The 25,513-nt window shown below is 35.1% G+C and overlaps 1 protein-coding gene, 1 long non-coding RNA gene and 1 pseudogene across 3 annotated transcripts; 2 read left to right on the forward strand and 1 right to left on the reverse strand.

Annotated features, from left to right (window-relative positions):
* Positions 1–1,500: 1,500 nt before the first annotated feature.
* Positions 1,501–4,325, reverse strand: LOC124448958. Of its 2 annotated transcripts, none has more exons than XR_006949345.1 (4): positions 3,986–4,325; positions 2,633–2,757; positions 2,227–2,445; positions 1,501–1,586 (listed from the first exon to the last, which is right to left on the reverse strand). It is a non-coding gene; the product is annotated as an uncharacterized LOC124448958 (long non-coding RNA). The 2 variants fall into 2 exon arrangements; XR_006949344.1 differs by having other exon boundaries at positions 1,511–1,586; positions 2,227–2,316.
* LOC124448951 lies at positions 1,554–3,621 on the forward strand (annotated as a pseudogene).
* An 18,664-nt stretch (positions 4,326–22,989) lies between the features above and the next one.
* LOC124448172 lies at positions 22,990–24,263 on the forward strand. Its single transcript, XM_046999183.1, has 3 exons — positions 22,990–23,463; positions 23,562–23,678; positions 23,802–24,263. Exons 1-3 carry the CDS (start codon positions 22,990–22,992, stop codon positions 24,018–24,020), a joined length of 810 nt encoding a protein of 269 aa, XP_046855139.1. The 3' UTR covers positions 24,021–24,263.
* Positions 24,264–25,513: the final 1,250 nt, after the last annotated feature.

The raw sequence follows: 25,513 nt of genomic DNA on the forward strand, positions 1-25,513 counted from the left end.
GCCCTGGCAGTGCAATATATGTGGAGATTTTTCTGCTGAACATCGCAGTCAATTGATAAACCACATTGGAAGGTGTCACAGGAATGATCCAAATTTCCATTGTTTGTGTGGCATAAGTGGTTGTACAAGAACATTTAAAAGTTATTATACTTGGAGAAAGCATGTAAAAAAAGAGCATTCATCACAGCCAAATAATGTTGAGGAGCATACAAACGTAAGAAATAATAATGAAAATGATGAAAATGGAGGCGTAGTATTGGAAGAAAATATCGATACCATAGAAAACACCAGATTGGCTGCATTATATATTCTCAAGATACAAGAAGAGTTCTCGATGCCGAAGACTACTGTTACAAGTATTATAGAAAACACAAAATCACTCATTCAAGACACATTAAAAACGGTGGAAACACAAGTAAAAAGGTGATTAGGTAATGAAAATATTTCGTGTCAAATTGTGCCTGGGATGCAAGAGATTTTTGAAGAGAACAACGCAATAGCCAATCCATTCAAAAACTTGGAAACTGAAGCACAACGACGACGTTTTTACAAAGACAATTTTGGATTAAAGGTATTCCATTTTATTAACGAGAACGCAGAAACATATGGTAAAACAATGAAAAAGCTTTCCTGGACGTCTTTGCTTTTTTTAAACAGGAACCACGTAGAATTATTCTGGGTCAAAAGAGAGTCTTCAAAAGAAGAAATGGTGTATTAGAGCAAATTCAAGTTAATGATGAGGCATATTATATACCACTTTTGGATAGTCTGCAACAGCTTCTAAATGACGACTTCATTTTAGCAGAGGTCAGGTGCATGGTCTTTGAAATTAAATAATAGTTAAGTCAAATATACATTATGGCAAATTCGAAAAGTTGCATTTACGATGATTTCACTTGAGATATTATCATCTTCACAATGATGTTTCTTAGAAGTTATTTCTTTCACCTTGAAATTTTAGGTCAAAAATCCTCACATGAGTTCAGATAGCCTTCTGAGAGACTGTTGTGATGGTCATCAGTTCAAAATGCACCCAATTTTTTCGAAAAAAACAGAGGCTCTTCAGATTATGTTGTATTACGACGATTTAGAAACATGCAATCCGCTTGGATCGAGGGCAACTAAACATAAAATTGGTAAAGTAAAATAAATTAATTAAACGCGAAATTATTAAATTAGAACTTTCATAATTACACATATAAATTTTTAGGAACATTCTACTATACACTGGGTAATATTGATCCCTTAAATCGGTCATCGATGAAGGCAATTCAGCTTCTGTGTCTATGCAAAACGTCTAACATTAAAGAGTATGGAATTGATGCAGTACTAAAACCACTCGTTACTGATTTAAAAAAGTTAGAAAAGGTATGCTCAGCTCACACAGCAGCATAATAAAGTAAACAACTTCACTTTTCCCCTTTTGTTTCTGAACAGTGGTCATTCCTTCGACATTAAAGGTGTAGACGAGACCTTCTGTGGATCCATAGCATACACATCTGCTGACAATCTTGGGGCACAGTTGTTAGGAGGATTTAAAGAGAGTTGCAGTGCAAACAAGCCATGTCGATATTGTCTTGCAAGTGCTGAGGAAATGAAAACAAAGGTATAAAAAACATCTCTCATTGCAGCAGCTATCAACTTAATTCAAACTTGAATTAGTTAGTGGTTACTCTACATACAATAACGCAACTATTACTTTTAGTATCATGAAAAAGACTTTGTTTTGAGAACAAAAGAAAATTATAACACCCATGCTTCTCAAGTTGTACAGTATGGCGAACACTTCAGTAAAGTGTATGGCATCAACCGTACATCAATCCTAAATCTAAGCAGCTACTACCATGTTGTTGGTGGCTTACCACCAGACATAATGCATGACATTTTAGAGGGGGTTCTGCAATACGAAACAAAGGAATTATTAAAAAATTATATAAGAGAGGAACGTTATTTCACTCTGGATACATTGAATGAAAAAATTGCCAAATACGACTTTGGATATTACAATGACACCAACAAACCATCACCAATATCAGAAGCAAAGTTATCATCAAATGACAACAGTTTAAAACAACATGGTACGTTGTTCATTGGAAATGCACAATGACTTATAATAATTATTATCGTAATATGTTGATGTAGTTCCAACAGCTAGGTAGCTGAGGTATGTGTTTTTATTCTAATTGATTGCAGCTGCTCAGATGTGGTGCTTGGCAATTCACTTACCACTCATAATTGGAAATATTGTTCCTCCAGAAAATGACCGATAGAAACTTTTTCTTAGTTTGCTACAAATCACATCTCTTTGCTTTTCACCTGTAATATCAAAAGATGAAGTGGCATATCTTCAAGTCCTAATCAATGACCACCACAATAAGTTCAAGGAGCTTTATCCCCACTGCAGCATAATTCCAAAAATGCATTTTATGGTCCACATTCCTAGTGCTATAATCAGGTATTGCAAAATCAAACAGTAATAGAGTATTCCCTTCAATAGAAATCAAATAGCAAGGTACCATATTTAAAACTTCTAGAATGGGCCCTCTAGTTCGTGCTTGGTGCATGCGATTTGAAGCAAAACACCATTATTTTAAGAAGTTGAGCACTTTAATTGGTAACTACACAAACTTACCATTTACTTTGGCCATGCGACACCAACAATGGGTTTGCTATAAGTTGCAGTCTGGCAATCATGAATCAAGATTTCTTGAAAAAGGCATTGAAGTTGGACCAGGTACAGCAAATAATTTAAAGGAGCTATAGCAAGAAATGAGCATGAATTACAAATGTAAATTTAAATTTTTAAATTTAAAGGTCCAACACTATGTGCAGGAGATCATGAGAACTATGACTTATTAAGCAACCAGGATGTCTTCATACATCAAACTACTTCTATTGCCAGGTATACTTTAAAAATACTCACTGAAACTTGAGTGAAATACGCATGGCAAAGCTTTTATCAATAATTGAAAAGGTAATTTTTAAAAAATTCAGGTAAAATGCAGTTATTGCACATACTTTTTTATGTATAAAGAAGTAAAAAATGTAATTTTAAGAAAAATTTATACAAATAATGACTATTTGCAATTTTCATGATTGAACATTCCTTTTCCTAGTTTTTTTTAGCTTTTGGCAGTTAGTTATTAATGCACTTATTCAATTAAGTAGATTTACAGAACAAAAATACAAATTGTTTTTCTCAATATTTTAGACCAAAATGGATTTCAGTTCATGGTACGAAATTCAAAGCTGGATGTGTTTTGTGGGTTAGTCATGACAAAGAAGAAATGCCATGTTTTGTGATATTGAAAGAGATTTTGGTGGTAGAAAGGAATTTGGAAAGAGCATGGTTCATTACTCAGAAACTTGGAACTGTCAAATTTCATGAGCATTTCAGTGCATATGAAATGGTTGACACAACTGAGCTACAGATAATTAAACAGCAAGAGCTACTATACCCATTGCCACTGCATTTGATTAATATTTCAGTTCATGGGCAAAACAAAATATTTGTGTGTCCAAAATATCAAATACCTGTTATTTAAGGAACAAAACTTTGCATTTTTACGTTGAATTAAAAGGCGAGCATAATATGAATTAAAACATAATCAGAAGCATAAACCTTCTCTAGTAGGAAAATATGTTTCCTATTGAAACAAAACACAACCTCTATTGCATTTGAGTTGATCAAGAGCAACAATCGCAAAGAGAAACGTACTCAAAAGAAAATAGTCGGAACCCTAGACAGTTAAGATTCTATCTCCAGGTCATTTTGCCAAAATAACCTAAATGCAGCCTTTTCCATAGTACGCAAATATCTTAAATGGTTAGTAATACAAGAGCCTATTCAAAATACAACGAAGTTCAGAACTTCAGAGTAATGAGAGCATGTATTCAGTATTCGTTTACAACTCTTACATTACGAGGTGTTAGTTAATTACACTATAAATCAATATATATATATATATATATTTAATATACTTACTTTCTTCAAGAAATCTTGGAGAAATAGACCATAAATGCTAATATTCCGACAAAGTGGTTTGGACTCTGTTGACGAAGAAGCATGTTTCTTCCACTCTTGCTTAATTCCGCCATGTTGATTTTAAAACATGCGTTGCACTTGGCATTACACCAAACGCATGGGGTAATTTTTACACCCACATGTTGCATTTACACCCAAAGAGGGTCATTGTAAACATTACCATTATGTTGAGGGTAAAATTTAAACCACGGATAGCAAACTACCCAAGATTTTAGAGTAAATATTACCCTTTAGTGAATTACCCATCTGAAGGTAGTAAATATTACCCTAAAAAAAGATAACTTTTACCCCCTAAAATTTACAGTGCATGCGAACAAATAGTGAAAAGAGAAGCTGTAAAGAAGCACATTTGTTTTGATGTAAAGGATGTCTTTTGCTTGGTTCATTTTTAACCTTTTACTTTGTTCCCCATTCGCTGATATATGTGCTTTAATTCCCCTAGTTATTACTGTATTGTAAGGCTACATTATTTAGTCAATCTTAGCACAAATATTCGAATAAAACACCTCAAGTTATTGTAACAAAAAACAATAAAAATGGCCGGCAGAGGTTTTAGCTAAGTAAGGACCAATTACATTAAGCAATTTTAGCCCGGGCTAAGTTTCAGCCAGTTCCCGTTATAGTATCCTATCAAAATAGCGTACGCGATTACATGAAAACAATTCTATGTAATGTGCCAGATACATCGCTAGATCCGTTACTTGTATCCATCACGTTGTAGTTAGGACGGATTATAGCAAGTTCTTCTTTTAAGTCGATGACCCTCTTTTCACTAGGTTTTTTCTGTGTCAATTTCTCGCAAAGTTGACTGAACAGCATGTTTAGGAACTTTTGTGGGTTTACTTGTGTTTAACTGACGTTTAAGCTAAACGGAACAATATCTTTTAGTCAAACATGTGCGTCAACGAACTCATTAATTTATCTCTCAAGGTCATCATAGTTGTAGTCATTATTTTGCGTTTTTTGCTTAAAACTGGCCATTAACCTTTTAATTGTAGCAATGTTAAATGCTTAACATACTGTATGTCACGATGTTTTTTTGAAAACACACGAATTTCTTCATACATTATTACTTTAGAGGAATTCTAGAAGATAAGTGTTTGAAGGTAAAACTCTTCGTGCAACTAGTCTGAATCAGTAAACTCAATAATAAATTGGTAAGAATGAAATAAAAGAGTTCTGAATCCACCGAATCGAATCGTTTGATGCCATTTTGAATTTGATTTTTTGGCGTCCTATTGTATATGTTTACAAACATATTGTATAATGTCTAGTATATTTCACTTCCACCGTGGAGTTTTGTTTATTGCCGTGACACTTGTGGGCCACCGTGCATAGCAATCTTAATAAATACATTGGCAATCTATTCATATCACACTTAACTTCCAGTACGTTAAATATCAAAACCTGAAAGTTTCAACCGTCGACCAGTAAAAGGTTTGTAAAACAAAAGACAAAGAATTATCATGCGTGTTTACGATATGTAAATGTGACTTTTTTAAATTATTCACTAACTGTTAAGTCATTTTACGATTTGAAAAAAATATTTAGTCTCATTCATTACCTACTGCACTCAAAGAATCGCTCTCTCTAATTTTTTTCAATCTACACATGCTTCAGTAGTTTTTCTATATACACATGTTTCAGTAGTTTTTCTATCTACACATGTTTCAGTAGTTTTCCTATCTCCTCATTCTTCAGTAATTGATCTATCTACACATGCTTTAGTAGATTGTCTATCTACACATGTTTCAGTAGTTTTTCTATCTACACATGCTTAAGTAGTTGATCTATCTACACATGCTTCAGTAGCTTTTCTATCTACACATGCTTCAGTAGTTTTTCTATCTACACATGCTTCAGTAGTTTTTCTATCTACACATGCTCCAGTCGTTTTTCTATCTACACATGCTTCAGTAGTTGATCTATCTACACATGCTCAGTCGTTTTTCTATCTACACATGCTTCAGTAGATTTTCTATCTACACATGCTTTAGTAGTTTTTCTATCTACACATGCTTCAGTAGTTTTTCTATCTACACATGCTTCAGTAGTTTTTCTATCTACACATGCTTCAGTAGTTTTTCTATCTGCACATGCTTCAGTAGTGATCTATCTACACATGCTTCAGTAGTTTTCTATCACATGCTTCAGTATTTGTTCTATCTACACATGCTTCAGTCGTTTTCTATCTACACATGCTTCAGTAGTTTTTCTATCTACACATGCTTCAGTAGTTTTCTATCTACACATGCTTCAGTAGCTTTTCTATCTACACATGCTTCAGTAGTTTTCTATCTACACATGCTTCAGTAGTTGATCTATCTACACATGCTTCAGTAGTTTTTCTATCTACACATGCTTCAGTATTTGTTCTATCTACACATGCTTCAGTAGTTTTTCTATCTACACATGCTTCAGTAGTTTTTCTATCTACACATGCTTCAGTAGTTGATCTATCTACACATGCTTCAGTACATCATCCTTTACATTGACTATTCTTTCCATCATATTTATCTTTATAACTTTAGAATTGTTGTCTATTCTTTAGGTTGCAAACCTCTGATTCCATTGTACTAAATTTGCACTTTCTTTGCAGCATACATCTTCTCTTTTTGAATGACTTTGACTATATATAGTGTTCTACACACCTCACCAACTAGCAACATTTTAGAATTCTTGGACATATTGTCAGTATTCACTTTTTTAAACACAACAGTTGTTCCTAATTTACTCGTAGCTTGAACATACAGCAAATTTCTCTTTAGTTTGGGAAGATAGAGCACATTTTCCATTCCTTTACGTTGATTTAACTTATTTAACCCAGTGTTCAAACGATATGTTTCTTTCCCATAAGACAATATGACACGTTCATCCTCATGATTTACTTCGTTGTCTTTCTAAACTCTTCATAGTCCAATAAATTGTTACGTTCACACTTCATATATTAAATTGCACCAGAATCAATTATGCAATAAAATCTATTCTGTTTACATTTGTGATAAACGCCACGTAAATATTTTTTGGCACAATGTGCTGACTTTTTTCCTTCGTAGTGAAAATAACAGATTAAATTATTATTTCTTTGTAGAACATATCGTGTAAAGTGTCTTCATGAGTGACATATTCATTTATAAGAATGCTGGTTTTCATTTTTGTTTTTGCTGTAGTCCTTTTTTACCGTTCACCTTAAATGATCAGTGAGCAGCGTCAGTCTCTTCATATTTTTTGGTATTTAGTATTAGATCTGCATCATTCAGTAACATTCTTTAACGTTTTGATAAGATTTTTCTTCAATCGTATCTAAAGCTATAATCAGCTGCTTTTAGCCTTCCGGCAAATCTGCAAGCAAGGTCTTTGCTAATTTTTGATCATTATTTTCATATTCCCATTTCTTTTAGTTGGTCGTGATGAGATTTTTATTTGTTGATATGATCAAGTTTGTTTTCACCACTTTTTAACCTTCAAGAATTATATTCTTGTCGCAGTAAGTCAATCTTTGAAATAGAAATTGTGGAAAACTAATTTCTTAAAATATCCCATGTCTCTTTCGCTGTATGTGTATTCCTTACATGGGTTTTCTAATCTTTTTGACCCCCAAACAAATGTGCGTCCATCCTTTCTTCGAAGCAATTCCAAACCCTTGCTTCACCAGATGAGACACGTCTTCTGGTAGGATTTCAACTGATCCATCGCTTAATCAAACAAATTAATACTTTTCAGATACAAACATGTATTAAGTGCCCAATTTCTATTATTTTTTCTTTTTAACTTCGGTATTTTACATGAAAGATCCGTCAACAAGGCCATACTTAATCTTAAGATAATTTAACGACTTATTTAAAAAATAGACTCTTCAATATACATATAACAACGCTCCAGACACGCATTCAAGTCTCCTAGTCCATGACCTGTTAAAATAATAAGACGGACCTTTTATGTGTGACATCATTTAAGTCACGTGCAAAGTTTTATCTCATTAAATAAATGGAAACGGGCAATCCCTGATTTCCCATCAATCTTACCTTGAATAACTACGTCAATATAGACAATCTAAATTAAATATTGAGCACATCACCTGATACATTATTTAAAACATCTTCTGCATCACCACGTTCTTACTCAAGTAGTCTGGCATACAAGAAATCGCTAAAAACAGAATAAAATTTACCAAATGGTTTTGAAAACTTTCTATAGTTGTCTTGATTTGAGGAACACTTGGATTCATTATGTCCTTTAAGTGCGCGCTCGTCTGTAGACAGGACAACATCACTGTTGTTTTCTTCTCTTTTCTGGCTTTCATTCTCATTATGTTGCTTCATGGCCACTCTTATCGTTTTTAAAAAATAATTTCTACACACTTGTTTTAATCCATGTCCATCGTGTTTAACATTTTGTACTTCTGAAAAAGCAATTTAAGTTTTTACGTTCCTGCAAACTGTCCAAAAAAGTGATGCATATGTTTACATAACTAATGTTGTCTAAGTTTTGATTTAGATAAAACTGAAAGTAGGGTCAGTAAAAAACTGCTGTCCGTTGAAATTAGCACAAAACCATACTTTCCTCTTTTACGAAGACGGCTAGAAGCTCCTGTCTCTTGTTTTTTCTCTGAGTAGCATAACAAAGGGATAGCTTACAGCTTACTATCATAGTTTTTCTGAGCTTATTTATATTACACGTTAAAGATCCACCAACTAAAACGCATTGTCATATTAATGCAAAGTAAAAACTTTCGTTTCACGTACAATGTATAAATTATATAGTAAATCGTTTACCTTAGCTTATGCTTGATTATTATCATAAATTAACAATTTTAGTAAACAATTTGTGGTTTCTTAAAATTAAAAAAGAATTTTTGCCATTACAAATCTGTCTTCATAGCCAATGGAAAACACAATTGTGCTACCCAGACAATGTGTCATTTGTTACAATTTCCTGCAAAACAAGTATATTTTAAATGTCATATTTTGTATATTTAATTTTTGGAATTTCTTCATTCCAATCATGATGATATATTTTGTACAGATGGAATCCAGAGGAACAAGAAATCTGTCTTACTTTCAGCAAATAATCAATGTGGTACAAACGGAACTTGCTCAATTTTTCATCAAAGAATGGAACTCTCGATACAAATCAACGCATGGAGAATGGGATGATACACACAACAGTGGTAACAAATTTTACAATTTAGAATCGGGTAGGAAGTTGGATAAAGAAGTACAGTTAAACTTTCAAAATGGAGACACCAGTAAGTGGGACTGTGCGACATTATTTGATGCGATACTTTTTTCAAAATCAATTAGAAAGCATCTTGACAAAAAAACAAAGCATGCTCTTCATGCACTTCGTTGTGAAAGAAACAAGTACGCACATTGGTATGAAAGGGAATGCTCAGATGATGATTTCGATGATATAGTCAGTATCATTGAAAAATCATTTAAAGATTTGAAATTTTCTCTTGATGAAATCAATAAAATAAAAAATCATCGAAACAGTTTTAACTCATTCCAAGTTCTTCCTTCAAAACCTAATCATTTTTTCGTTCAACGCACTGAATTACGAGATAAAATTATAAAAGATCTTGAAAAATTAAGGAATGATAACAATGATAAACTGACATATTGTTACATCACTGGTAATCCTGGCAGTGGTAAATCTCAACTTGCGAGACAGGTTTGTGAAAAAATATCGTGTGATTGGAAAAATAGAACTTCGTTTGTAATGACTCTCGATGGAAAAAATGAGGAATCTCTTTTAAGAACTTACTGTGAACTTGGATACCGTTTAAACTGTGACAAGTATATGATTAAAAAATTTGAAGATGAAAATTGTTACATGGCAGACAAAGTGAAGAATTTGCGATCGTTGGTATCCACAGGATTAAAATTCTGGCAAAATTGGTTGATCATTGTAGACAACGTGGAACAGCTCAGCAAAATTTCTTCGTTACTTCCCGAAGTAGGTGATCCCATGTGGATAAATGGACAAATCATAGTAACTATTCAGAACACAGATGCCGTACCTCAAGACGATGAGTGTAACATACATGTTTCCATAAAAAGTGGAATGAATGATAGGGAATGTTTTCAACTGTTGAAGCATTACACTATTAAACATGCTGATGATCAATTGTTAAATGAAGCATCATATGCATTAGATCGTCAACTGCTGGCTTTGGCTGCTGCTGGTTATTATGTCAGTCGTGTAAACAAAGCAAAATGTTCATTTACTTGGAGACAATATTTAAAGAAATTATCTTCAGAAGAACAAGAAAACATGGACGCCCCTTTTGTTAAATTTAACTCGGTATATCCTAGAAGTATGTTGCAAGCTTCACTTTTAGCTGTCAGACAAAATGCCGAAGAATCCTCAATATTGGCAAATGTTATTAACTTTTTTTCGGTGATATCGTTTGATCCTATACCACGAGACATTATTGTTTTATATGTTCAAGAAATTGATCCCAAATACTCAAAGGAAGATATATGTCTTTGCTTAGAGGACTGTTCATTGTTCTTGCATTCAGAAAATAATGACATTAGTCTACATCGCATTGTTCACAAAGCAATTACTGTTTATCACTCTGAACATTCAAATGAAGAACATGAAATGGAAAGTAACGTTGATCAAATATCAAAAGCACTTTACATGTTTAAAGAGAGAGACGACGAAATCAAATTAATGCCACATCTTGAAAAAATTGTTCAATTATTAAAGACCAACAAGACAAAAATCAACATGAACACTTTACAAGTTTTCCAATATTTTGTTGACAAATTAAGATATTTTGGAAAATACGATCTTGCTCTTGAAGTATTGGATAAATTTAAATCAGAAGAATCTAGTTATGACAAAGCTTGGTATTTTCATATCCTGGGTCTTTTATACCATGACACCGGGAAGTATAGCAAAGCTAAAAATCATTACGAAAAAGCTCTGGAAATTCGAAAACAATCATTTGGTCCAAGTCATGCTGATGTCGCTGCGTTTTTAAACAATCTTGGAATGGTGTTTGATAAAACTGGAAACTACGAGAAAGCTATAGAGTTTTACGAAAAATCTCTAAAAATTGATAAACAATCGTTAGGTCCAAATCATGTTAATGTCGCTGTGTCTTTAAATAATCTTGGAATGGTGTTTGCTAAAACTGGAAACTATGACAAAGCTAAAGAGGCTCACGAAAAAGCTCTGAAAATTCAAAAACAATCGTTAGGTCCAAATCATGTTGATGTCGCTGCGTCTTTAAACAATCTTGGAATGGTGTTTGATAAAACTGGAAACTACGACAAAGCTATAGAGTTTTACGAAAAAGCTCTGGAAATTCAAAAACAATCGTTAGGTCAAAATCATGTTGATGTTGCTAGGTCTTTAAACAATCTTGGTATGGTGTTTGTTCAAACTGGAAATTACGACAAAGCTCCAGAGCTTCACGAAAAAGCTCTAGAAATTCAAAAACAATCGTTAGGTCCAAATCATGTTGATGTCGCTTCGTCTTTAAACAATCTTGGTATGGTGTTTGATAAAACTGGAAAATACGACAAAGCTATGGAGTTTCACGAAAAAGCTCTGAAAATTCGAAAACAATGGTTAGGTCCAAATCATGTTGATGTCGCTGCGTCTTTAAACAATCTTGGTTTGGGGTTTGAAAGAACTGGAAACTACGTAAAAGCGATAGAGTTTCATGAAAAAGCTCTGGCAATTCGAAAACAATCGTTAGGTCCAAATCATGTTCATGTCGCTGCGTCTTTAAACAATCTTGGATTGGTGTTTGGTAATACTGGAAACTACGACAAAGCTATAGAGTTGTACGACAAAGCTCTGGAAATTCGAAAAAAATCGTTAGGTCCAAATCATGTTGATGTCGCTGCGTCTTTAAACAGTCTTGGTGCGGTGTTACATAAAACTGAAAACTACGACAAAGCTATAGAGTTTTACGAAAAAGCTCTGGAAATTCAAAAACAATCGTTAGGTCCAAATCATGTTAATGTTGCTGCGTCTTTAAACAATCTAGGAGTGGTGTTTGATAAAACTGGAAACTACGACAAAGCTGAAGAGTTTCACGAAAAAGCTCTGGAAATTCTAAAACAATCGTTAGGTCCAAATCATGTTGATGTCGCTACGTCTTTAAATAATCTTGGTTCGGTGTATGATAAAACTGGAAACTGCGACAAAGCTATAGAATTTTACGAAAAAGCTCTGGAAATTCGAAAACAATCGTTAGGTCCAAATCATGTTGATGTCGCTGCGTCTTTAAACAATCTTGGTTTGGTGTTTGATAGAACTGGAAACTATGTAAAAGCGATAGAGTTTCATGAAAAAGCTCTGGAAGTTCGAAAACAAGCGTTAGGTCCAAATCATGTTCATGTCGCTGCGTCTTTAAACAATCTTGGAATGGTGTTTGATAAAACTGGAAACTACGACAAAGCTATAGAGTTTTACGAGAAAGCTCTGGAAATTCGAAAACAATCGTTAGGTCCAAATCATGTTGATGTCGCTGCGTCTTTAAGCAATCTTGGTGCGGTGTTACATAAAACTGAAAACTACGACAAAGCTATAGAGTTTTACGAAAAAACTCTGGAAATTCGAAAACAATCGTTAGGTCCAAATCATGTTGATGTCGCTGCGTCTTTAAGCAATCTTGGTGCGGTGTTACATAAAACTGAAAACTACGACAAAGCTATAGAGTTTCACGAAAAAGCTCTGGAAATTCGAAAACAATCGTTAAGTACAAATCATGTTGATGTTGCTTGGTCTTTAAACAGTCTTGGTAATGTGTATAATAATATTGGAAACGGCGACAAAGCTATAGAGCTTTACGAAAAAGCTCTGGAAATTCGAAAAAAATCGTTAGGTCCAAATCATGTTTGTGTCGCTCAGTCTTTAAACAATCTTGGTAGTGTGTATTATAATACTAGAAACTACGACAAAGCTATAGAGTTTTACGAAAAATCTCTGGAAATGAAAAAACAATCGTTAGGTCCAAATCATGTTAGTGTCGCTGTGTCTTTAAACAATCTTGGTTTGCTGTTTTTTAAAACTGGAAATTACGACAAAGCTAAAGAATTTCACGAAAAAGCTCTGGAAATTCGAAAACAATCGTTAGGTCCAAATCATGTTAGTGTTGCTACATCTTTAAAAATCTTGGTAATGTGTTTAATAAAACTGAAAACTACGGCAAAGCTATAGAGCTTCACGAAAAAGCCAAGGCAATTCGAAAAAAAAAACGTTAGGAACTACTCAGGTTGATGTTGCTAAGTCTTTTAAACAATCTAGGTGTGATGTATTATAAAACTCTGGAATATGACAAGGCTTTACAGTTACACTTTGGTAGCTACGCGTTTTAAAGAAAATTGTGACTTCTAAATTATGTTAAGCCTATTTTTAACACATAAACCGTAGGGGCAAGGCTTCCACCTGCCAAGTCAACTCCCCTCTCCCTGAGAAGGTATTTTTGGTACTGAACAAAACGTTTGCAGTTTGCATTTTGTGAGGTAAAATGAACCTAAAGATGTAATGGTCCTTGTCTATATATAGTTTCACTGATATCTAGTCAATAAACTTACTCTACAGCCCAGGAATCATCCTAAGTAGAACTTAAAACTGCCCATGCCCTGAATCTGACATTTTCCTTTAGCCTTTATTTCTAAAGTAATTTGTTTTTACAAGGTTTAAATAGTTGGAATGTTATTAAACAAAAAGAATGATAGCACAGCGCTATAACCAACAACTACAAACAATAATGACCTTATCCAACAACATGTTGTTAGATAAGATCGTTATGTTGTTAGATAAGGTCGTTATTGTTTGTAGTTGTTGGTTGTAGCGCTGTGCTATCATTCTTTTTGTTTAATTTGTTTTTATGTTATAACCAAGTAGTAATTTTTATTGTATGATTCACAAACTTACTAAAGTATATTGGGATGACAGAATTTTATGACATAAGTTTTGTTAAATAAATACTATCCTGTTAGTTTTTCATATTCTTTGATAAATTCAGTAGTTTTTTACCCAGCTCCATAACCCTATGACCATATTCCTATCTGCACCTTTCATATCTGAAACATTAATCTATATTTTCAATCAGTTCATAACTTTGTCTGTCTTCCCAGATGAATGGAAAACAGCAAGAATTATACCTCTTTACAAAAATGGACACCGTAACTTGCCTGGAAACTATAGACCAATTTCAATTCTTCCAGTCGTCAGTAAAATCATTGAACGTATACTTTACGATCAACTCTACAACTACTTTTCTAAATCTGAAGTCCTAAGTGATTGTCAATTTGGTTTCAGAAAATCGCATTCAACAACAACTGCCTTAATTGACAGTACGAATGATTGGTACACAAACATGTATAAAAGGTTGCTCAACCTTGTAGTCCAAATTGATCTAAAAAAGGCTTTTGATACTGTAGACCACAAAATTTTATTAAGAAAACTTGAGTTGTATGGAATTAAAGGACAAGCCTACAACCTAATTGAATCCTATCTGTCAAAGCGAACTCAAAAATGCCAAAGCAAAAATTTTATTTCATCCCAACAACTCCTCTCCTGTGGAGTTCCCCAGGGCTCTATTCTAGGTCCGTTATTTTTCTTAATATATATAAATGACTTACCCTCATGCTTAGAGCAATGTAAACCAAAAATGTTTGCTGATGATACTAGCATAACTGCTTCAAATAATGATATAGTTGAACTAGAAAAGACAGTAAACTCTGACTTGAATAATCTTGAAAAGTGGTTGATAGCAAAGAAACTTAGTTTGAATTCCCCTTAGAAAATTAAAGCAATACACAGACAAACAAACACTTATCTCTATTTACAATGCCCTGGTACATCCTTACTTCACATATTGCTGTGAAGTTTGGGGTGTATTCAGTGGCGTGCGGTCATGCAAGCGTAGGCAAGCGCCGCTTGCCTAAGCATTTTACCGAACAAAATATTTTTGGATCAATCTCTGAGCAAAATCAGTTTAAATTTTTCTGTTCTAAACAATGTCAATGTAATCTTTTACTAAATTGTCTTTACAGTTGAAAAAGATCCTGACTCACTCTTCATCTTCGTTCGTTATTTAGATGTGTTTATGTAACAAACTTACATGGATGAAAGATTGATGTAACAATAAGGTATGAATTATGATCACCATTTTTAAACTGATATGTATGTGGTCGCGTTGTTTATATTAAATATCTCATCCGTTTGTTGAGTATGTGACATGTAAAGAACTGAAGCAAGCATAATTTTGTTCACACGGTCGTCATGTATGAAGTCTTATCTATAAAAGTAGATAATTGGTTGAAAGTAAAGCGAGATTCTGAAATAATATTACTAACTTTACATAACAAATTTGAAACTGAAGCATCTCGATAATGTATGACTAAACATTCAAGAGAAATCATGTTTAAGTTGATACACCAACTTTCTAACTATTGACAATAAGCTGCATAGTAAAGGACAGTAAAACCTGTTCAAAACTATGGAGGGGCAGAATAACATGAGAACATTTCCAACATGTAGGACGCCGAATTTTTCTTTATAAACTATACTTGTCTATGGAAAAAAGGGGGATTTGTAAAAATTTATGTAGGGGGGGGAGGGGGCACATGTCCAATCACGCATCACCTCCCTTCTTTGCTGACGCCACTTTTGACCAATCTCTGTGTGTCTAGCAAAATGTTGATAGTTGTATACAACAAACCATTTCTTTTATTAGTAAGAAATTTTGACAAATAAGCAAAAGTTAAACACAGGACGAATGTATTTACAAACAGAGAAAAAACGCGACCGAATCTATTTTTTGTGAAATGTAGATTCATGTAACACAAAGCTTTCAAAACTATACTTCCGATCATATGTTAGTTTAACAGTGTTAAGGTTTACTTTCATTGCATCCTTTACTGTTATATGTATAGCGTTTTTTTATTGATCATAAGTATTTACAATTTCGTGCAGTTGATAATTAAAATGTATTGATAATTTACAATGGATTATTCAATAACAAAGGTTTTTTTATAATATGAACTGACTTTTGCAATAATATACATGTATGGAATTTTTGATTATCGAAGTGAAAAAATCCATTTAAAGTTTCACAAAATTGTGCCTTAATCATTCACATTCGATTCCTATTTTAGAAAGGTGATCCCTTTATTCCTGAATTTAAACTTGTTAAACTTTATATTATTTAACAGTAGTCCTTTAGAATTTGACTCATTTTAATGTATTATGTACTCTGCATAAGTTCTCATTTATGTATTTTTATTTCCATAAGAATTGTTTTTAGTCAGTGATGTATACTTGGTTATATAACTAGAATGTTCTACATTGATGTCATTAATGTTTGATAATACTGTTTTTTGAAGGAGATCCTGACTCACTCTTCATCTTCGTTCGTTATTTAAATGTGTTTATGTAACAAAACTTACATGGATAAAAGATTGGTGTAACAATAAGGTATAACTTATTTTAAACTGATATGTATGTGGTCGCGTTCTTTTTAATAAATCTCTCGTCTTTTCTTAGGCCCGTGACATGTAAAGAACTAAAGCAAGCTTAATTTGGACGACGAGGTCGTCAGATATGAAGTCTCACTTCTACAACAAAGGTAATTTTACAAAAGTAAAGCGAGATGTATATCCACATTAGGGACCTAATAAATTAGCTAAGGAAACATCTAGATGAAGTATGGATAAACATGCATAAGAAATATTATCTAAGTTGATATACCAACTTTTTAACTATTGCCCATAAGCTGAGTGGTAGGGAAAAACAGTAAAACCTGTTCAAAAGCATGCGGAGGAAGAATAGCATGATTGTATTTTCTACATGTAAACGCTGAATTTTCTTTACTTGCCTTTTGCATCCATCTCTAGTGGATACAGTTTCTGATGAGGTCTGCTTATGTGCAGTGGCTTTCCCTTGCTAACAACTTTGACCTCCGCTCCTCTGACTATATTATCTTTTCCCTTGATCAATCTCTCGATTCTTGCTATTTTCCAAAATCCTCTTTTCAAACTTTCCTCATACACAAGAACTACATCACCTACTTTCGGACACAAACTACCCTTTAATTTGCATACCTTATGACACTACTTCAAACTTGTTAAGTATTCCTTCGTCCACCTGGACCAAAAATACTTTCTCAATCTCGCTAAATACCTAAACCTACGCTTGACCACTCCTGCATGTTCGTTATTAATAGTATGCAGAATTCCTTCGTCTGGAATAGATGTTAATCTTTTTCCAAACATAAGATAAGCAGGAGTCTGTAAATTTACATTCACTTCATTTTTGTATTCATAAGTCGATGGTCTAGAGTTTAACGTACCTTGTACCTCAACTAATGTTGTTAACAGTTCCTCCTTGTTCAATTTAGCGTTACCCAACACCTTCTTCAGACAACCTTTCACCAATGCTGCCATTCTTTGAAGAAATCCTCCCCACCAGGGTATCCTCGCCAAATTAATCTTCCATATCAACTGATTACCTTCCAAATATGATTTTACCTCCTTATTTCCATAAATCTCCTTCAACGCTTTCTTAGTTGCTTTAAATGTTTTGGCGTTGCTCGAAAACTTAGCGAGGGTGCTCCCATTGTAGCAATAAATCTTCGCATACAATTCAAAAAACAACGTGCACTTAAACTATCAACAAAATCAAGGCAAATTTCTCTTGTAAAACAGCAGGAAAACAATGCGATGTATACTTTAATTTGACTAAATTTGCCAAATTTTATTACACAATCTTTATCTACCACCTGTGTGTTAGCCAGTACTGTCTTCCCGACTTCCACAAGACTTTTCTCTGTAGTTTTAACCTCTTTTGGCATTGGCCAATCACACTTGGGACCTGAAAACAACTTCGGTCTCTTCTACCAAAGTTCACATTCCTTAAATTGTGATGCCGTAAATCCCCATGAACCTAAGTCCGCAGGGTTGTCTACACCCGGACAATGTTTTCAATTATCCTACCAGTTCAATCTTAAAATCTCGTTAACTCTATGGCGCACAAACTGTTTCAATTCTCGCCTGTTACTGAATCAGCACAATGCAGTCATATGGAGTCATTGTCCAACCAATAGTTTGTACTATTAAATTGAACGTAACCTTCCATGGCCAACTTGACTATGTCCATCAACTGTGCTAATATTCTAGCTGACATCAGTTCTAGTCTGGGAATTGTCTGAAATTTTTAATTGGCGCTATCCTTGTTTTCGACGTAAGCAACTCTACGTGGTAGGCACCGTTTAGCTTTGTCACAAAATATGAGACCACACAGTATGCCTTTTGGCTGGCATCTGCGTACCCATGCAAGTAACACTTTACCTTACCAAGTATATTACCATGCACACATCTCGCCCCAACTAAATCCCTGACTCTCTCTAAATCTTCTATCCATCTCTCCCAACGTTTTTTCTTGTCACCTTTTAGCTCATTATCCCATTCAGCTTTCTCAATACACAGCTCCTGAAACGATAACTTAGCACAAACTACAACTGGACTCATAATAAATAAGGGATCGAATAATCCTGCAAGTATACTTAGTATATTTCATTTTCTTGGAATGATTGCCTTTGCTCTTTCAGCATTTCCAGAGGCTAAATACAAAGCATTCCTAATTACACTCCCGTCCCAATCCTAGTACTTTCTCAAAACTTCCACTGATACTATTTTCCCCAACTGATGCTTTGGCATAAGTTTGCTCATCAACCACGTTCGAATTACTAAATTCTTCCCTTCTTTCTTCTAAAATGCTTCTTTCTCTCTTTTTTATTTTTTTAAAAACATTCTCATCATTATTTAGCCACTTCCTAAGCCTAAATCCTCCCGCAGCCAATCGCTCACTTGCTGACTCATACAACCTCATTACTTTCTTCTTGGATTTTTCACCGGACACTAGATCATTGACATAAAAGCTATCTTTGAGTTTTTTAACAAATTCTTTGTCTATCTCTAGTAATGAATCTAAATGATACTGCTGTGTTGCATTCAACAAAAATGGAGAGCAGTTAACCCCAAACACTACTTTACAAAATCGATATTCTAAAGGTCTCCCTCTCTCATTATATATGCCATCAACCCATAAAAGTCTTAGGCAATCCATATCCAAAGTATCAACTTCTATATTCAAAAATGCCTTTTCAATATCTTCCACTAAAGCGACTCTCTTCTCTCTAAAACTTATCAAAGTATAAAAAGAGCAAAGGTGCAAATTTGGGTCCCACATGCTAGCAGTCATTGAGCGAGGAAGCCTTGAGTGACTCTTCACACGATGCATCATAAACAACTCTTATCTTAGTTGTTTTCGCTTCCCTGCGAGTAGCCGCATGATGTGGTAAGTAATGTATTTATCAGCTTTCTCTAGTTCTATCTCTGGTTCTATAAAACCCTTCCTCAATTGATCTTTGATTGTCTTCTCATACTCTTCTAAAATTTCTGGTTACCTTTTCAGCCGTACTAACTGACCCTTTAATCTTCTCAAGCTTATGTTGTAATTTGTATAGTGTAAAATATGTCTTTCTTTCCAAGGCAATTTGACACTCTATCTGTTACCATTAAGCACAATAGAATCCCTTGACGATTCATGAGCTTCATCTTCTTCTGCCATTCCCAAAATTTCAAAATCCCACAAACGGTTGACATTCTTATCTAAACTTCAATTTCCTGAACTTTCATGTGCAATGAAGTTTACTTGAGTGTGCATGTTATCCAAATCATTTCTCGCTTTCATGGGGCCGGATAATACCAAACCTAACTTAGTAGACACAGCAACTGCTTCATCTACCTGTCCCCGAAAAACATTCCCTTTTTGAAACCACAAAAGATAATTTGCTCCATTCAAAACTTCAATATCTAAAACTTCCTTATCCTTGCAAACATCTGTAAACCACAGACCCTTTAAATGTGAATAATCCATCTTTCTCAACTCTACATGTTCATTCCTAATTTGAGATATACAGTCAACACTGTATGCCTCGATGCTTACACTCTCTCCCCTCGTAAGTGACGACAACTCTAATTGAAATACTTCTCGCAGCTTACCTTTAGCCTTCTCTTGACCAAACGACTTGATTTCTATCCATTCCTTTTTACTAGCCTGAACACCTGCTACCTGTATAATCTTTCTATTCACAAGTGATTGTGAGTTCCTGAATCAAACGACCTTCTGACCCTAACCAACAATGAGATCCCACAATAGATGGTTGGTTTCAACATCGCCTGTAAGAGTCCCATTGGCTTCACAAATTGACCTATGGTGTGCCTTCCCACATGCATTACATTATTACAATTCGTACTGACATGTCTTTTCTTCAAACAAATTAAATATCTTCCGTACTTACGAATGAGTTGTTTTTTCTCAGTTACATTGTTTATTTTCTTACATTCTTCAGGATTGTGTTCCGAGACAATAAACGCATTTTCTTTTCGCTTTACCGTTCGTTGACTCCTCGTTGCAACTCTTGTGCTTTGCGTGCAGTGCTGATGCTGACGCCATATGTCTTTGTTACGACGTTTCTCGTTGTTTCTCCCCATCCTGTCTCTTGGTTTTCTCGCCGAACGGTGTGTGAGCTTCTCGAAGCTCCAACTCTTTAAGAATTGCGCTCAACGTATCGTTCATTGACCATTCCGTGAAATCGAATCCTCTTGTTATTGTCAATGGAAAAGCGTCCGGCAACTTTGCAATGACTTCCGGTACTACGATTGAAGAATATACGGCTTCGTCCACTCTAAAGGCCTTTAAGCCCCAGTAGCTTGTCTCGCAGGTGTCGTATAACCGCCGAAGCTTGTCCATGTCTCTTTCGTCCGTTATGGGTTTTACGTTTATTAACTCCTGGTTATGCGCTTTCTTGATCACGTTCTTTTTCCCGTATCTTCGTTTCAACAATTCTACAGCTTTGTGATAGTTCGCTGAAGTTATGGTGAATCCCGATATTGTCGATCTTGCAGGTTCGAGTAAAAGATTCCTTAAATACGCACGATGTCGTATTTACAGGACGATGTCGTTCACATCCAAAATTGCTCGCTCGAATTCTGCCCGTATCTCGTCTGCATCTTTAGTTTCTTTTCCCAATTCTTCTTACGCATTCTCCTCATTGCTTTTGCTCAGCATATCGATAATCGCATCATCAAGGATTTTCAATGTTGCGATCTTGTCGTTCAATCCATCTCGTAGTTGTCTCAGTTCGTTTCTATCGATCTCGCCGTCCGTTTCTCGTATTTTCTCTTTAATTTACTAGCAATTTTCCTCGCTGACCCTCTATGTCCTGCGCGCTTTCGTTTCTTTCTCATAAATTCATCCATTCTGCTATTGGACTAACAAACTTGAATTTCCAAATAGATCTCCAACTAAAATATCTCCGACTCGAAGGACTACGTGTAGCAATTTTCTTCTTATCACGTCATTACAAAGCAGTTATACGTCTGCCAATTCGTTTTTTGAGACTGTATACTATCCTACTGCACGCGCAGTGGACACACAATTCTCAATTTTACTCAATATAACTATTCCACAATATAATCTTAAACATCTCAAGCTTTTACATTAACAGCCAGCGACAGAAGAACCCTGACTTTCAACGTGTCACACCTAATAAAGTATTAACATAAATTCCTCGTATCAAAAAACAACAGACCCATTGCACTGACGTCACATTTTTCGACGTCACCGCCGGAAGTTATGTTCTGGGGGTCAATGGCATTGTGGCATAGAATAAAGAATACATAGAAGGGCAACTCGCGGGTGAAACGCGTGGCATATTTTTATTAAATTTCTTTCAAGGTGCCAATAACAGCCAAGAACTCACAAAATCTACATTTCTACCCCATTTACGGCTTCCATTCCATGTATTTTCATAGTAAATGTTCAACACTTTACTGGCGAGAGTAATGGCGGCCGTCGCATTTCCGGTATGCGCGAAACAAACTGCGCGCCACGCTTACATCAAAGGTTAGCGACGCAAGTTGCCCTTTTATGTATTCTCTATTCTATGATTGTGGCAAGCCAATGATTTATTCTATGAGCAATACTGTGTGAAAGGTCTAATTGAGTAAAATGCCTCCAAAAAAACCAACTCATAAAGGTTTCCTGCCCGGTTACTACGCTAGTATAAGGTCAAAAGAATGTAGGGAGAGATAGGAGGCAAAAATTTCATTGTTACATTCTGTTGACCCATACGAGATACCAAAAAACGAATGGGAAGATTGTGTGGAATTATGGCCGTATGTTTCTTACATAAACGTGGGCATGTATTTATTGTTTTCGGCAAGCTCATATACACAGGACGAGCTTATGAACTACAAAAGTCTTTCCTGCTACCAGAACTTCGCGATTGGCTGGGTTCGAGAAGTTTTGGTAAAAGAATTTGGCGATAATCGGCTGATGATTGCGAAGGTATGTGTGTTCATTAATTATCTTCACTTTTAATAAACGATATCGGCTTCTATTTCTAATAGATAAATGTGAAACGCTAAATTTATTACATTTAAAAATTAGCAATGATTTGTTCAAACACCCTCCATATTTCTCATCAATCATTTGTTGCTATCCATGTAAATCACTCCCAAAAAATGTCTGAGAAGCCACTGACTCCATGGGTTATCTGTGAGAAGGAAGGGAAGATTTTATCTGGTCACTGTGATTATTTGGCTGGTTTAGGGAAAAGCTGCTCCCATGTAGCATCATTGCTATGGGCTTTAGAGGCTGGTGTCAGAAAAAGGGACTCTCTTCGTGTCACTGACAAAAAAGCCTACTGGGTCTAATTGAGTAAAATGCCTCAGCCGTAAAGAAAGTGCTATATGCAAGAGTAAGACACATCTGCTTCTCAAAAAATGGAGCTTCAACATCTCCCACACCTATTTCCATAACAATTCCTCCGCCTCCACCTACAGAAAGTAGACTCTGACCCATTTGTTCCAAAGTCCTGTTGCCCTGATTTGCCAATTGTGATGTCTGATATTTATGACAAAAGCTTGTTAGGTGCTGACCTTGCTACCTTGATAGAGGTTGCTCCCCACAAGCTACTACTCTATACAGTCCTTCCAGAGCAGCAAAGAATTGTCGAAGAGATGACTAGACAGCAATCTGAGTCCAGACTTTGGTTCAGAATGAGGATTGGCCGGGTGACTGCCTCAAGATTCAAAGCTGCCTCACGGACATGCCCAGATAGCCCATCAAAATCTTTAATTTTGATCATTTGTCATCCTGAGCTAGGAAAGTTTAGCACTGCTGCTACAAGATTGGGGTGTCACCATGAAAAGCAAGCTAGGGATGCATATGAAAGCTTTCAAAGAACTAAACATGAGGCCTTTAAAGTAGAAGAATGTGGCTTCTTCATTAATGTTGATCATGACTTCATTGGTGCAAGTCCAGATGGGCTGGTCAATTGCAAGTGCTGTGGCAATGGTGTCTGTGAGATTAAGGTATTTGATCATGATATATCTAAGCATATAACATAATGGAGCATTAATTATATCAATAATTAGAGTCTTAGCAATTTTTTGTTATTGTATATGTTTAGTGTCCCTATTGCCATAAAGATGACACATTAGACACATCACTAGCTGACAAGGACTTTTGTCTGGAAGAAAAACCAGTTGGAAAACGGCTTAAAAGGAAGCATTGTTATTATTATCAGGTGCATTTTCAGATATGTGCGAAAATGTGTGGTTAATTGTAATCAGTATCAGCTGAGTCAACACACAAATATATATTGCATACATCTACTTAACAGTAATGTTATAATGTCATTTTATTTCAGGTCCAAGCTCAATTGTTTTGCAGTGCACGCAGCTATTGTGATTTTGTTGTGTGGAGTGAGAAAATGCTCTACATAGAAAGAATTTTGCCAGATGAGAAGTTTTGGAAAGAAAATGTATCTCGAGTAGAGAAATTTATTATCAAAGGGATCCTTCCCGAGCTGCTTGGGAAATTTTACTCTTGCACACATCAGGACAAAAGAATACGACTCAATGTATAAAGCTACATACATTAGCAGATCCAGGGTAGGTCAGAATACATTATAGTAGCTAATTTTAAATTCAAAATAATTTAACAGCAATGTTGCTGGTTAGAATTTTCAAAAAAATATTTAAGAACCAGAACATCATCAAAAATGCTAGTTGTAAAGTATTTTAAATGGGAAATATATTTATATCAACATATTCTGACCTACCTTAGATCCACTATTGCCTCTAAATAATAAACATTCATTCAAATGGGATTGCTGAATCACACATGTTATTCAATGCACAGCTGACTGTTGCTATTTTGTCAAGTGTGGTCTTTCCTCCTTTTGAAACAACAAAGTCTATTGGATGAGTTGCAGAAAGGATTCCATATTTTTTTCGAACATTGCCAATTACACGTTCCACATGGATTCTTACATTAGCAATCTTCCTAGTTTGTTCCACCTCAATCCCGCTTAATTGCTTTTTTCCTTTTGTAAAAGCTGGTATCTTTGCACGAGCACAATACAATCCAACAGATTCTTGTATGTCAAACCCTCTGTCTGCTAGAATTACATCCCCTGGAGTAAGATTTTCTAGAAGACCACATTCTTCTGTTAAGTGTTTGTCACTGACACGACCCCCATCCATCAGATATGAAGCTTACACTACCTTGGGGAGTAATTCCTATCAAATACTTGACAGTGTTATGGTGTTTGTGTGAGTATGTCTGTGCCCTGGCTAAAGGATTAGATGCACGGTCAATGAAAATCTCAAAACAATCAATTATCACAGCACATGCTTCGCAGTTCTTGCAAAAATCCATAGGCATTGTTTTCAATAAGGCTTCTTGTTCAGGCCAATGGATAAGTGGACAAAGCCTGCTATGTAGAATATCCATCATTTGAATAAAAACTCTGGAAACAGTTGCCTCATGAATTCCACCAAACCTATAGGCTACGTCTTTACCAGAAAGGTTGAGTCTCATTCTCATTAATGTAAGAATGAGTCTCTGGAAAGGGCTAAGCATACACCTAAATGATTGTGACAAGAAGCCAGACACAAAGTTGTAAAGGCACAAGCGAAGCTTCCAGGTAGGTAAACCTGTATAGAAGAGTACCTTTTCATCATCATCTTTAAATGCATCCTCATTTAGTTCCTTTTGCAATAATTTTTTCTTTAAATCAGAATTTTCCTTCCTTAGAAAATCCACCTCATCTTCAAGTAACCTCAGCTCATTGACAGTTTTATCAGTCTGTGTTGACATTTCATTTGCCTTTGGTTCAGAGGTGTACATTTTATCAGCAACCTCATTGGGCTGCTCGCTTGACATTGCTATAAGGGCATTAGCAGTTTCAGATCTTCTCTTCTTTTTAATTATCTTTTTGTAGGGAGACGATTGTTCTGTGTTTATCTTTTTCACATTGTTGTGGCCAAGATTTTGACTTGGTGCCCAGTCTGGGTCATCTTTCTTTTGTAGGTCTGCTGGCTTGCTTGTAGGAATTAATTCATTCTATTTTATGAC

The sequence above is a fragment of the Xenia sp. Carnegie-2017 genome, unplaced genomic scaffold (assembly GCF_021976095.1).
Source record: "Xenia sp. Carnegie-2017 unplaced genomic scaffold, XeniaSp_v1 HiC_scaffold_23, whole genome shotgun sequence".
Lineage (NCBI taxonomy): Eukaryota > Metazoa > Cnidaria > Anthozoa > Malacalcyonacea > Xeniidae > Xenia > Xenia sp. Carnegie-2017.